This window comes from Accipiter gentilis, chromosome 8 (assembly GCF_929443795.1).
Source record: "Accipiter gentilis chromosome 8, bAccGen1.1, whole genome shotgun sequence".
NCBI lineage: Eukaryota > Metazoa > Chordata > Aves > Accipitriformes > Accipitridae > Astur > Astur gentilis.
In genome coordinates, this window is record NC_064887.1 from 40814842 (window position 1) to 40829611 (window position 14770).

At 48.4% G+C, this 14770-nt stretch overlaps 1 protein-coding gene across 1 annotated transcript in view; it reads left to right on the top strand.

Annotated features, from left to right (window-relative positions):
• Positions 1-14770, top strand: part of LOC126041890 (fibrillin-2-like) — a 111811-nt gene that overhangs the window by 56544 nt on the left and 40497 nt on the right. The window contains exons 8-12 of the mRNA XM_049808258.1: positions 2267-2392; positions 9748-9900; positions 10553-10750; positions 11437-11580; positions 14196-14315. Of these exons, the coding sequence (XP_049664215.1) occupies positions 2267-2392; positions 9748-9900; positions 10553-10750; positions 11437-11580; positions 14196-14315 (741 nt within the window). The remainder of the gene's footprint in view (positions 1-2266; positions 2393-9747; positions 9901-10552; positions 10751-11436; positions 11581-14195; positions 14316-14770) is intronic.

The window sequence follows — 14770 nt, forward strand, 5'->3', positions numbered from 1 at the left end:
GGTAGCCCACACCCATTTCTTGCAGAAATTTCTTGCCCATTTCTCAGATCTGTCACTGTGGCTCATATCCATCATCACAGCCAGGCCTTCTGGCTCCTGGCACAGACGACTTCTGGTCCCTCCCTTGCCCTGACGGGTGGGTTCAGGTAACTCTTTCCCATGTCTGTATGCTGCCTTCATCACTGAAGTCTGCTAGATGAGCTCTTCCAAAGACATCCTCCATCCCCACTCCTAGATGAGAGGTCTTTGCTGTTCTGCTTTTTTTCTGGCAGATTAGTCTTTGCCCTGCAGCAACTCTAACCTCCACACATGCAAACGCCATCAGGCTGTGCAAGGCTGTTATGCTGTTCACATCAGAAAAAAACCCTTGAAGGAGCAGACTTTGACCAGTTCCTTTTCATTACTTTCCTGCCAGCCCCAGGCAGCATCTGAATTGCATATAAAACTCCCCTTATCCATTCACAACAGCATGATAGATTTAAAATACAATAAATAAAGTTGCTTAGCAGAAATGATTTATTTTGCCAATTGCCAAGACACTTTTTTTTTTTTTTGCCACCGTAAAAAGTATCGAGCAAATATTCCTTCTGTCTTTTACCACCACCTGGACCATGACCACCAACCAGCTGCTTTGTGTGGATTAATTAGAGGTTGGATCTAATTCCGTCTCAGCTTCTGAAACAGAATTCGGTTGGCAATAGAAAAAAATCTATAACCCTGCTCCCAGAGAAGTCCTTAGAGCCAAGTGCCCCACAAGCATGGCTGGGCCCTGTACATTTAATTATATTGTCATTTTGGTCAAAATTTGTTGAAAACAGATTGCCCTTTTCAAAATAGCTGCTTTGCCGCTCTGTTCCCTTTGATTTTTCAAGTTTCAGTTCCCAAGTGATAGCTGCATACAGAAGTTATAGGCTGTCTCTCTCTGTATCATCTGTATAGGTACTTGTTGAATTTTCCACTCAAGAATTTTCTCAAGGTTGTAATATAAATGGCCTGAAAAGTTTGGAGAACTCTACAGTTCTCAGGCAAACCTTATAGTGTCTCATCTTTCCAAGTCAGTTCTTCCAGTGTGGATTAAAATCTAACTCTGAGCAAGATTTCAAATATAGATGCTCTGTTTCAGGATCCAGACCTAGGCATCAAGGACCTTGGCAATAGGGCTAGTTTCCATGTTCAGCCTGTGGTGGGGGTCTGCCATATCTCCACACTAGACAGCTGCTTGTAGAGCACATCATAAGTTCAGATGGCAGAAGCTGCAACTGGGGTGATTGTCTCTGAATTGTGGTACTTTTATAACTTTTCTGCAATTATTACCATATGTCTGGGCACTGGGGCTGCCTGATCCTTCTGATGTCTGAGTCCAGCTGTTGTGCCTTGACAAAATCTTGTTGTAATGTCCTTATATTCCATGCTCTTAAATCCAGAGAGATGCCTCTCACTGATATGTTGTCACACACATGGCAGTGGGAGGCTGGAGAAGCAGGCTGCTGCAGAAGCAGTGTGGCAGGGCTTGCTAACGTGGATAGTGTTTCTTTGATTGCCATGGATAATTAGGTGTGATCTCTCCAAGGACTCACTGTATATCTCTATCTTGCTAATCTTCCCTGTGACAAGATAAATAGTTCAAACAATGGCATGTTCATGGCATTGTTACGCAAATCAGTTCACACTAAAATAGGACTGCTGATTGAGGAGCTGAACCCCTAGAGTGATATGCCCTGGCCTCGCTTGCCTAACTGATAGTACAGAGGCCTTTTCACCTGGATTTGGATGCCTGAATGTACTTAAAATTGAACCAAATCCTTCCCGTATGGAGAAGTTTGATGAATAATGCATGAGTCCAGTGCTTTTCAAAAACATGATGTTGTCTCTGATGTTGCATCTCTGCTTTCAGAGGCCTCCAAGTCACATGGAGGGACCTGCTGTCCAGCCAGTCATGTACCTGCACAGACACGTTTCGGTCTTGAAGCTTTCTTTGTACTCCAGGGAGCTCAACATTTTAGATCAGCCTACCCAAAGACCTACACTGTCAGTAGAGATAAGCAGAGGACTCCATGAAGCCCTCTGTATCACCCTCTGGGGAATTCTCATTTTCCATACTGATCCACTGCTAGGAGGCCACTTATGGTCTCGGGCATCCCATGACAACCCGTAACACCAGCTACTGTCTTCTGCGATCCCAGCTCTGCTCCTGGATTCACACTGCGGATAGGAAAGGAGATGGTTTGCAGGGAAATATAATCACTGTTGGTTTGTTCTTTTCTAGATGTGGATGAGTGTGGGGCAATCTCTGGCGTGTGTGACGGCGGCGAGTGCACCAACACGGCAGGCAGCTACGTGTGCACATGTCCGCGTGGTTTCATGACCAGCCCCGATGGATCACGCTGCATTGGTAAGATGCTAAATAGATCTCAGGACCACAGATACAGGGAGAGATCGCAATCTGAAATCCAGACCTGGTGATTTGCAAATCACTATCTGGTGTTCACCAGATTTGCAAATCAAAGGGACGTTGTTCCTGCAATAGCTGGAAAGTGTTCTTTTCCATGTGCTGTCCTTGCACGTGCCATGGCTGACGTGGTCTGTCCTGGTCACAGGTTTTGATGCTGTTGCAGACCAGGGCTTTCTCCATCTCTGTAACTTGGACTGCAGGTGCCTCAGTGCTTGAAGTGTTTGACAAGGGGTTGCTGAGGACACTAGCAGGAAGACTGGGGTGGAAGGTGTCTGGCTGCGATAGTGGTCTGTTTGAGGAAGGATCCTTGTGCTCCTACTCACAGAACAGCACCAGCTAGCAGGAGAATCCCAGGCACTACCCCTTTTCTCCCGCAGCAGATATCAGCCAGGGAGAGACACCAGTACTCTCCCTACAACTGAACTGCAGGCACAGAGTGTGGTTGTGGAGTGTGGAAGTCCAAGGGAAGGCTTGCAAACCCTCCTGGAGCAGTGATGGGGAACAACCCACAACTGCATATTCATCTGCTTGCTTTGCAGAGGTGAAGGGGGGAAAGGTTTACTCCAAGCGTTTGCATAACCAATGCAAATAAACGGTGACTTTTATCGTTTCCTCCTGCTTCGTGCTTAGACCACAGGTAATGGCTCATAAATCCCTAGTGCCCCCAGCTAATAATCAGTAGGGCTGTGGACTCAGTTGGCTTCATCTCACTGAACTCAACCTTTTGGGAGTGAGTCGCTTTGCACTGAGCTGGTTGTCTGGATCCCTTCTGTACCCAGTGGAGAGAAAGAGGGGCTTCCCAAGCGGAGCACCGGGCACTGCAGACACCTATTCCTGCACCCATGCTGAACCTGCAGGTTTTCAAGTCTGTCGTGTAAGCTCTCGCGCGTTACCTTGTAGCCCACCTTCCTCCCACAGTACCCAATTTCTGGCAAGAGAATGACTCCCGGGCTGGTACGGAAATCACAGTGGTGCCATCCCCATCCTGCAGACTGCACCAAGGGCTTGGTGCGGCTGGTGTGTGCCGCTCCACTGGCTCTGACGTACCTGTTCACCCTGTCTCAGTTTGGCGCAAAGCGTCTGTATTTCAAAGCTTCCCAGAGCTGGCGTGAGTCCAGGCAAGCTTTCTCCAGACTGACGAGCTGTCCTGCCTCCAGACTACAGAGCCTGGAGTGAATCTTGCATGTTTAACAGATCAAAATTCCTTTTCAAGCCTTGTAAATATTTGATGGTCCATTTCTCTTTGTAACAGACAACAGTTTCTATGATAAATAGATCAGCTCTCTGTTTACTTGCTCTCAGCAGGGGCATGCACTTTAGTCAAAATGAATCCCAGCGTTTGTCTCACTATTCAGAAAGTTCATTCGCCTTAGAAAGGCAAGGATGCAAGGATTTGTAAAGAGGAACTGTTACAGAAAAGGCAAAGATCATTGTTAGTGCAATGGAAAATGTCAGGTACAGCTTTCTGTTGAGAGTCCTGGAAATTAATACAGAAAAAAATAATTTCCAAATTCTTTTATATCCACAGAACCTGGAGTGAAAATTAATCATGTTCTAGTTCCGGAAAGAAAAACATTGTAAAGCATAATGTACCAGTTACCTTGTTTGGGAATCTGATAGATTTTAATGAGAATGAAATTCTTTTCCTCCCTGTTTCCCAGACCCTGCCGTAAGCCTGGAGGGGTGTGACGGCAATCGGATGAGTCATACGGATATTTCCCCACTTTACTTGAAACCAAGTGCTTCAAGAAATGAAAACTAAATAAAATTAGAAAGCCCAAATTTAAAAATAGTCCAAAGCTTGCTTAGCTGCAGTGGACTATGACTGCATCTGAACTCAATACATCATGCTCTAGCCATTTCCCTGAGCTAATATATGCTGCTAGTGTGCTGTCACATTTTGGGACAGACAATATTTTTTCTGGCAAAATGCACAGTTACTATTGGGGTGTTGTTGCCCTGGGATCCATATTTTGCAAACCCTGCTTCTCTCCTTTGAGGGGGTTTTAGTGCTCGTTTTGAGAGTTTATGGTAGTTTAAGCTCACAATTTACGTCCTATGAAATAAATCAAAGAAATAGTTTGTAAAATTGAAAATTAATAAATAATGTGGCCACCCTTAAAGCATGGACAGCATCAGGAGAGAGCAGAAGAGATTGTCACACTGCCACCTCTCAGATGTTTAGACTGGAAGTGACCGCAGTGTCTCATATATCATGGGGCACCAGCACTGGCTATGTGGTGACTTTATGGTGGCAGCCTTGATATATTCCCATCCCTTTCCCCTCCTTTTTTAGCAAAGTAAACACCTTTTTATTGCATTTGAATAATCTCCTGTAGTTTTTGCAGCTGAAACAGCAAGACACTGAGCTTGAGTTGATCCCAAATCTCATTAGCTGCTTTCACTGCCTTCCTCAGTAAAATGCAAACGGCAGCATAGCTGGAGAAAGTCCGTCATAGTTTGAAATGAACATTTATTGAATGATTCAACCACCTGTGCTTGACACAAAGAATCCAGTTCCACGCATGTTCATAACAGTTTCATTCATTTATGCTTGTAAAAGACAGGCTTAGTGTTTTGCAGGCAGCAGAAGGATCTGCTCTAGCTGACTGTGAGGTGTTTTTTTTCTTTTCAGTACAATGGGTTGCTTTTCAGGAACAGCTTAAAAGAATAATTTTCAAATGAGAAAAATGGCCTTTCAGGTGCATTTCCAGACATGTACATGGTGTTCCTTTGTTCGTTGCAAGTCAGCACTCCTGCACATTGCTTTCTTTGCTCTTTTTCCCTGATAGTGCAGCAAAGCTCTGAGAGATTTGGGTCTTATCTTTTATTGGGCAGCATCAGCAGATTTACTGCCTAAAGTTCTGGGTAGGGCCAGATCTTGCTTATCATTGCAAAGTCCTAGGCTCAGAGAAGGTTGTGAGGGTGTTACTGAAGACTTCACCTGCCTGGAGAACCCTTTTTGCCCGCTTTGGTTGTTATCCAGGAAAGGAAAGAGCAAGAGGAAAGAGGAAACATGAGGAGATATTTATGAGGGCAAGAAATGACAAAAGGGAAGTGGTGTGAGGGTCACAGGCTCAAACCAGATTGATAAGGAGCTGGGGAGTGTTCCTGAGCAGAGTCTCCCAACAGGTCCAAGGCATCAAGGGAGCTGGTGATGCTGCCAAGCAGGGGTCTGCCTGGACATCTGCACGGACCAGAGGGTGTAGAAAGGCTCCATAGTATGAACCTGTGAAGGGACCTCAACTGCAAACTGGCTCATTCAGCCCACATTTGTAAAGCATTTCCCCCCAAAAGAGAATAGTTTTTTATCAAATCCTTTCAGGGATGCATTTATACCTCAACCTTGTAACCGTTGAACTGGGATGTGAATTTGGAAAAGACCAAACAGCCAGGGAGGGAGTGAATTTTTTATGCCACTTGCCAGCAAAGAAACTGTCCTGCAATAACACCCAGAGCTTCTCCACTTGCACTGCAGCCCTCCCGCGGTGAGGCAGCAGAAGCGTTGGTGGCCAAGGTGTGCCATGGGTATTGCAGTTTGGTGGGAGCTGTGCACAAAGGGATGCTTTGTGCCTTCGTTCTGGCATGACTCTTCACTGAGACAGACACCACCATCTAATCTTACCGAGACAAGAATGAAATTGGTCAGTTTTCCAGAAACAGAGAACATATGATGGAATCATTGCTCCAGACTGACTGTTCTCACCACAGTATGAGGCTCCTTTTTGCACCCTTCTTCCTTGCAAACCAAGCACCGTTGGACATCTTGGGTGGGAGAACTTTGGCTACATGCCGCTGTGTTGCAGCTCCCTTCTGAGCTAATAGCCCTCAGGTTCTTTGTAGTCAGAGCCAACTGCCTTTTGCAACCACTAGTTTGTTTGGGTTTGGTCACTTGAGCTTCTCCGTTTCTGTACATGACAAGTCGCAAAGTGAGAGAAATACTCGCCCTTTGAAGTTCTCTCCTGGCAAACCGTACCAGTACATTCTATTCCTCCATCTCTCCCTGCCCCTACCCCACCACCAAAGAAACAAACGAGGTTTTCATCAGGATGAAAACTGCAAAATCCCTTGCAGGTGCACGACACATCTTGGACACCTTGCGCAGACCACAAAGAGGATGTCCACACTGAAAGGGAAGATAGAGATTAGCCGTGCTGGATAGTCACTCAGAGGGTGCAGCTCCTGCTGTGGGCTTCTCCTGGGCATCAGGACACACATACCAGGGCATCATGGCCCAGCCGGATGGGTGCGGACTTTGCCAGACCCCAGCAGAAAGGTCCAGCTTGGAGTTGCTCCTGTCTCATTATGATAAGCAGGCCAAACTCCATCTCCTGCTCTGCCGCTCCTGGCTGGACCTTGTAAAGCATCCACAGCATCTCTGAGTCAGAGACCTCTGACAGACCTGTGGCTCTATCCCCCACCTTCTGTGCATCATCTAATCTCATGTGGAATTCTACCTCCTTTCTCGCCTGCAGCATTATCTGATTTACTGAGTTTATTGTGCAAACCTGTTCCCTTAACAGCTGCAGAGGAAGGCAGAACGAAACCACGACGGCTTTGTGCTCGTACCTCCAGCATGTGGGTGGTCCTGCAGGAGGTCACAGAGGGACTGCAGGGACCCACTGTTCTTTCCATCCACCCCTCTCTCTGCCCAAGGCAGCTCCAGATGAGTTTTCAATTAGTTCTGACCTTCATTTCTGAGAGAGATTATTATAAACTGCAGCAAAGACAGCTGAATTTAATAAACATTTGTCCAGATGAATAAGAGCTGGACCATTCCCCCCGTTAGACAAACTGCTGTGACCTCCCTGCCTTGTCAAACTTGTCAGCACATGTCTGTCTGTGGGGAAGGAGACTGCGTTCTCCAAATCACTCCTTGCCCATTAACTGGCTGGCTGTCACCGTGTATCATAGCTTTTGGGACAGCAAGCATCCCACAGAAGAACAGAAGGAGCCGGGTGGGATCTCTCCTCTCTAATGCCCAAAGGGTTTATTCCAAACTACCACCCTCAGATCTAGAAGTTCATTTAAGCTCAGCCCTAAGTCCTCACTTCGCTAAACTCCCATCAAGGGTTTGAGGTGCAGCTTTTCCAAATGGCCCCGCTATCCTGCCCTGGCTTGTTCAGAGAGCAGCTTCCTTCTGGAATAAGAGGGGGCTACACAACACGCTGTGGAAACACAGCCCTCTTCTACACTCCAGCATCTGCTGAAACCCCCAAAGACGTGGGCATTGCTCTTGCACTTTTGCCACTTGCCAGAGGTCAAGGGTTTGGGATGACCCAAACACCCATGTGGCTTGTACTTCCCTTCATTAGGATTAGGAGCTAATCCAGTGTTGCATTCAGTCCCCTCACCCAAGTTTCCCTTCTCCTAGTCTGTCTGTCTTTCTGCAAGTCTCTTTGGTGGATAAAGTTTCTTAAAAGGGAATAGTTCATGCTGAACTCAGTGCTGCAGAATGGTGGAAAGGATGAAAAGACCTGCTGGTTTAGTCACCCTGGCTTTAAATGGGGTCACTATCCTCTGCAAGTCACTGCGCTGTGATTAGAGAAGAAATGTAACCACAGCCCACAGATCAAACAGCTCCATGCAATTAATTTCAATTATATTTCAGGGAAGTGTCAGCCTGCTGGCTAATGTCAGTCTAGAGGCACAGATGACAAATCAGACTAGACTTTCTCCCTCATTAATTTACTTGAGAAACAAGGACGGGAGATGAATGAGTGGAAGATTCCAGGTTTTCCTACAGGACTTGGTGCCAGACGGAGCCTGCTAGACATGTGAAAGACCCTCAGTCTCCTGGGCCTTGTCCAGAAGCCACACACACCAAACACCGGTGCCAGGCTCGGTGTCTGTGGCTTTGGCCAGGCTCGCGGACTTTGACCACCATCCAGAGCCCTTTCTCCTCCCAGCTCAGTCCAGGCTGTGGGAACTAACCCATGACCTGAAACAGGCATCCACTGGGAATGGGAGTGATCAGGCTGGAGGGATGTGGAATTGGGAACAGCTCCGTTTGTTTAGCAAGAGGTGCTGGGACCACTGGGACCTGGCAGGGAATGCTTCCTCATGGGAAGCCTGGAACGTGGGACATTTGCCATTAAATCAGTTCTGGGAAGGAGGGGCAGGTCCTTGCCAGGCCTGAGATGTGCAGGACCACGCTGGACACCGGTGGCTGTGGCAAGATCCTTGCTTAGCGCAGCATCAGGGATCACTGACTAACGCTGGAAGGGTTGTGCCTGAATCCCCAGCCTGAGCAAAGTGGTGTAGGAGATGGCTGACCACCTTGGTCTGCCAGCTCTGTCCTGCAACAAGTGAGAACAAGGGGAAGGACTGTTGCAGCCAAGGCTTCAGCCTAGAGCAGGAATGGCTGAGGAATGCCCACTCACTGTCTGGGAACCCTCAAAATAGTAGCAGGCAGCGCTGGATGGTTTTTATCACAGGGAAGTGTTTTTAGTGGCAGAAGTCAGAGGAAAATAGATCGTGCTGGGTCCAACAGCCCAAGAGAGGAGAAGACAGTGCCCTCCACGTCGCCAATTCAGGGCCTGTTGTACTGTTATATTGGCACTGATTGCCTACCCTTGGTCACAAATGTAATATAAATAAGGAAGACAGACACTAATATCGGAGGAGGAACCTGAAGAATGGACATCTCAGCCCCAGGATGCAATTTTGTTGAATAATGTATTTAGTTAGTCCGGAATGGTTTATCTGTCCCCACTGAGGGGATGAGTCAGGCTGTGCAGTAGTGGGACCTCTCCCAGCTGGTATGTTGGGTCAGTGGGGGAACCCATCCCTGACATCTCTCATTAGTGCAGAAACTCTGGTGAGAGGAGGGAGACACCTGTAAATAATCCCATTTCTTTGGGAAGGTGAGGAAGCACGGGATGAGGTGGGGAACTGCATCTGTTTTCTGTTCTGTGAGTTCAGCCAGAATCTGCTGAGTCAGCTTGTCCTTCCTGCAGGGCAAGGAAGGCAGCTCCCAACAGAGAATCCAATGGGGAGGGATTGCCCACCTACTGCCTCTTTCTGGCTCTTGGTCAGGCTGCTTATAGTATTTAGGAGCTACGATAACGATAAGAATGTGAGATCTGGTACTGGGGAATGAGGCCTGGCCCTACAGCCTTGATGTGCTCCCGGTGGAGGTGCTGGAGAACCTCATGATCTGGGGAATAAGGCATAACAGGAGGTCAGACTGGGACATTGGGCAGCCAGAAGAGATGCTATTTGGAATGGACCTGATGAAGAATATGGTGATGCAATGCTGTGAATGTGTCTCCTTCTCTTCTCCCTCTCTGCAGACCAGCGGATTGGGACGTGTTTCTCCGCTTTGATCGGGGGTCGCTGTGCCGGGGACCTTCCTGGCCAGTACACCAAGATGCAGTGCTGCTGTGACTCAGGGCGTTGCTGGGCCATTGGTCAGACTCCAGAGATGTGCCCTGTCCGGGGGTCTGGTAAGTGCAACCCAAAGGACCTCCACCTGCTGCTTCACCAACTGATGGCCCTGCTGGTACCCCAGGCTTGATGTGGAGAATCATCAACGTAAAACCCAGAGAAAGGTCACATGGGGATGCTGCATCTCCTGCCTGGGTCTCATCTGACGTTGAGCCAAATGAGTTCAGCCAAGGCAAGAATTTATTCCTTTCCTCCTACCCCTTCATCTCTCTTTGGCTTCCACCATAATTGATCCTTGGAGCCAAATGAGGGTGAGCCCAGGCAGCAGAAGGCCTTGAGGAGGCACAGCACTGTAGATAAATCTCTCTGCTGCTCTTCTTTCATCACCAGCTCTGAGCAGGGCAGAGCTTCACAGTGTCTGGCACCGTCCTGTGTCCTGTCCTTTCCTGCATGAAGGGAGCCCACGGTGCCAGCTGTCCCACGCACCCTGAGAAGCCGTTGCCAAACATCCCGGAAAGCTGTGTCTCGTCATCTGCTCCGGAGTGAAGGGTGTTAAAGCCCTCCTCACCCATCTGCCCTGTTCCCATCAGCACCCACTCTCTTTGCTCCCTGCCGGTCTGTCTCCATCCTTCTGTTCTCTGCACTCTGGCAGAGGCAGGAGGGGGATTCAGGCACTCTTGGAAAAGCACTAAGGCAGCTGTTTTGTTTCAGATGAGTACCGCAGGCTTTGCATCGAAGGACTCCCAGTCATGCCAGGGTTCCCTGGGAACTTTCCAGGAATTCCTGGATTTGGGCCCAATGGTGTTGGGCCGGGACTCAACGGGCCTGGAGGCATCGGACCAAATGGGGCAAATGGACAAGGCGGGATCCCAGGTCTGCCTGGAATGGGCCCAGGAAGTTCAAGCATTGGTAATTAAAATTACTTTCTTACTGTGCTGACCCAATTTGGCTGCCTGTCTCAGAACACAGGCAGCATGTCTGCCTGCGTGCCGGCCCGCTTCTTTGAGCCATGCACACATGAGCAAAGCGCCCATGCTCTTAGCCAGCTACAAGGTTTATTTTGACGTGGGGGGAGTGATGGGATGTGACACTAATGCTGTGCAAGATGCTGAGCCCAGAAGCAGATCAAACAGCATCTGCTGGCAGAGCAAGGGAGCCGAGGCTGGCTCTGGCGCAGAATATCTTTCTAATTACCACATAGGAATGAAGCTTTCACGTCACCGCCTCACTCTCTGCCTCCCCAAAACAAAACTGGTTTTTTCACCACCTTGGACACCCCGTCATGTTCATCCCTGTATAGCTCCTTGCTAAGGGCTGAAGCCTGTGAAAATGGACTGGATGTCAATAAATATTGATTCCCAGCTTGCTTCTGAGAGGCTGTGTCATCTTGTGCATGTCAGTGGGGTAGGGGCATGCCACACACTGCAGCACCCTGCAGAGATTTCTGAGGCAACCGAGTTTGTGTCTGCAGCCCCATGGTTGTTCAGGTTGAGCATCACTGATCTGTCATGGTGTTTGGACTTACTGACCCTGCTTCCTGGGAACAATCAAGGGAGCTGTAATCCTCTACCTGATGCTGTCTCTGTGCTTTCCAGGAACCGCCACTTTGAATCAGACCATTGACATCTGCAAGCATTTCACTAACCTCTGCCTGAATGGACGCTGCATCCCCACCCCATCCAGCTACCGCTGCGAGTGCAACATGGGCTACAAGCAGGATGTGCGCGGAGAGTGCATTGGTGAGTAGGCTCTGCCTGACACGCACACAGATCAGCTCCAACCATGCTCCATGCCTGCTCCTAACAGCACCTCGAGCTGCTGCCCCAACACCCCCCATCCCAGTCAGAGCTCCCCACAAGACGCTGGAGATAGAGGGCTCGTTTCAGGTAATGAAGCAGCATGACAGAAAGGCTATGTCTGCCCCACAAAGAACACCCAGGGTGACAGCTCTCCTCTGGTAGCCACAACATTGCCATTGGCTTTGCTGCTTGTCACTGCTTGGACAGAGTCCCAGCACCGAGGTGGCGCCGATGGTCCTGGTGGCCAGTTCACACCATGGGAAGCCCCATATAACCAGCCCTTGGGGAGCACCAGTAATCAGGGAGCAGCGGGAAGGGCAGCGTGCTCTGCCAGTTATTGGGCTGCTGCCTGCTCTGCTTACGCCGCAGGCTTAGGCTGCAGCCCCAATGGTCACCCCAGCTAGCTGGTAGCTGTGCAAGCCTACTCAGAAGCTTGAGGTCTCCAAGGAATTAGAACTAGAAGGATGGCATCTTTCAGAAGAATTACCATTTTATAAGTGGGCTATTTTTTCCGAGAACTATAAGAACTGTGTCCTGCTGAAAGAAAATGGTGTCCACCCACCACATCTGCAAAGAACAGCCTTCCTATGCTAACATCTCCACCCAAGCAGACCTCGCAAGGGCTGAAATAACTGTCCAGACCTTAGGCTGTATGGAGATCCAGCACCTGGAAGTCCCCCTAACACCTGAAGGCAGTGGTGGATGTCATAGCCCAGCTATGTAAGTATGCCCAGCTAGAGGAACTCTTCAAACAAGTAGCTCTGTTACAAGACGAGCTCAACATGCAGCATGGTATTTCACAATGTAAGTAAGAGATAGATATGTGGTACTGTGTGCTGTCCCAGGCTGAGTGACAGCCCTACCTCAAGGCTGTGCAAGGGGGAGATAAGCCTGAATTCAGCCTTGAGCTGACTGACACAAATAACTCGGAAGATGAAGGAGACTGGACCCTTATCTCTGCTGAGGGCAGAAGGAAGAACCTTCCTCTGAAGTGCCCCTACGTAAGAGATATGACGCTCTAGGTTTGGAGAACAAAGATCACATGAGTAACGGACAAGATCCAGGAAAAGCCAACCATGCAACCTTGATCCAGCCCCCACATGCATTAGAACCAGTGCCACCAGAAAAGCCCATGAAGTATTAGTAATTGGAGATTCCTTACTGAGAGGTACCGAAGCACCCAACTGCCATCCCCCCAGTTTCTCTGGAGAAGTTTGCTGCCTACCAGGAGCTCACATTTGCGACATCACTGAGAGGCTGCTGCGACTGGTGAACCCTCCAGATTATCATCCACTCCTACTATTCCATGTAGGGTCTAATGATACTGCAAAAAGGCAACTTAGAACAACCAAAAGAGTCTATGTGTCACTGAAAGCAATGTTGAAAGAATCTGGAGCACAGGTGGTGTTCTTCTCTATCCTCCAAGTCAGAGGAAGAGGTTCAGGAAGGAGGAGAGGAATTGAACAGGTGAATGCCTGGCTGCATGCTTGGTGCCATACTCAAGGTTTTGGCTTCTATGATCATGGATCTACCTTTGAGAAGCCAGGTCTGTTGGGAGCTGATGGGGTTCACCTGATCAAGTGGAACAAGAAGGTCTTTGCTAAAAAGGTGACCAGACTTACAAGGAGAGCTTTAGACTAGATTTAGAAGGGGGTGGAATTTTGAGCAACAGAGAAGAGCCAGGGGCTGCTGATGTATTAGGAACCAACAGGGAAACACCTGTGAAATGCCTGAAAGGAATAAGGGTGTGTTCCTCTAAAAAGGTGAGAGGCTTGATAGCCCAGCTGAAGTGCCTCTATACCAATGCATGCAGCATGGATAAGAAACAGAAGGAGTTGGAAGCCACTGTGCAGCTAGAAAGCTAAGCTGAAATGCAGTGGGACTAATCATGCAGCCAGAGCACTGGAATTGATGGCTATAAACAGTTCGGAAGGGAAGATATGTTGAAACTCATGGAAGATGGAGGTGATGAGAGACAGCCAACATGGCTTTACCAGGGGCAAATTGTGCCTGACTAATCTAGTGGCCTTTGACGATAGAGTGACTGCATCAGTGAAAAAGAGGAGAGCTATGGATGTCATCTACGTGGACTTCTATAAGGCCTTTGATATAGTTCTCCCCAACATTCTTACCTCTAAATTGGAGTGATATGGGTTTGACAGATGGACTGTTGGATGGATAATAAATTGGCTGGAGGACTGAGTCTAGAGTTGCAGTTAATGGCTCAATGTCCAAGTGGAAACCAGTAATGAGTGGTGTCCCTCAAGGGTCCATACTGGGACCCATACCATTTAATATCTTCATCAATGACATAGATAGTGGGATTGAGTGCACCTCAGCAAATTTGCAGATGACACCAAGCTGAGTGGTGCAATTGATTCACCTGAGGGAAGAGATGCCATCCAGAGGGACCTTGCTGGCCGTGCTGTCAGGATGCTGAGCGCTGGAGTTGAAAGGACGGGCTCAGCAGCTCGCAGGAGGCAGCCTTTGTTACCTGTCCTGGTAGCTTGCTGTGTATAGTGGTGACTCACAGGTTTAGGCTTTTCTTCTTGCAGATGTGGATGAGTGCTCCAGCAGTCCCTGCGTACATGGCGACTGCGTGAACACACCTGGCTCCTACCACTGCAAGTGTCACGAGGGCTTCCAGAGCACCCCCACAAAGCAGGCTTGCATCGGTAAGTGTTTTCTGTCTCTCCTTTTGGCGAGTGCTGCAAGAGTGTCAGCAGGGTTATCAGAGACATAGGTACCAAAGGAGAATGGTTGTAAAGGGGAAACAGAGCAAGAAGTCCCCAGCACCAAAAAACCTCCCAGCCAGGTGTGTGATAGAATTTCAGAAAAACTTAACTGAGCTGCCAGCAGTGTCCTGAAATCTGTCTAGACATTTCCTCTACCGTTATCTATCTTAAAATTGACTAGAGGCAATCAAGAAACTTAGAGAGTCCTTTTCAAGAGCAGAGTTCTATTTAAAGATGACGACATTTTGTTTTGACAAAAGATAGGATTTTTGAGGAATGTTTGTATCAACGTAGGGATTGTGATTTCTAGCAAAGTTGCTCTGTCAGTGTCTTGCAGCAAGATGGTGCTCTAGATGAGAGACTGCTAAAAAAGAATGGTGGGAAGGTAATGTCCT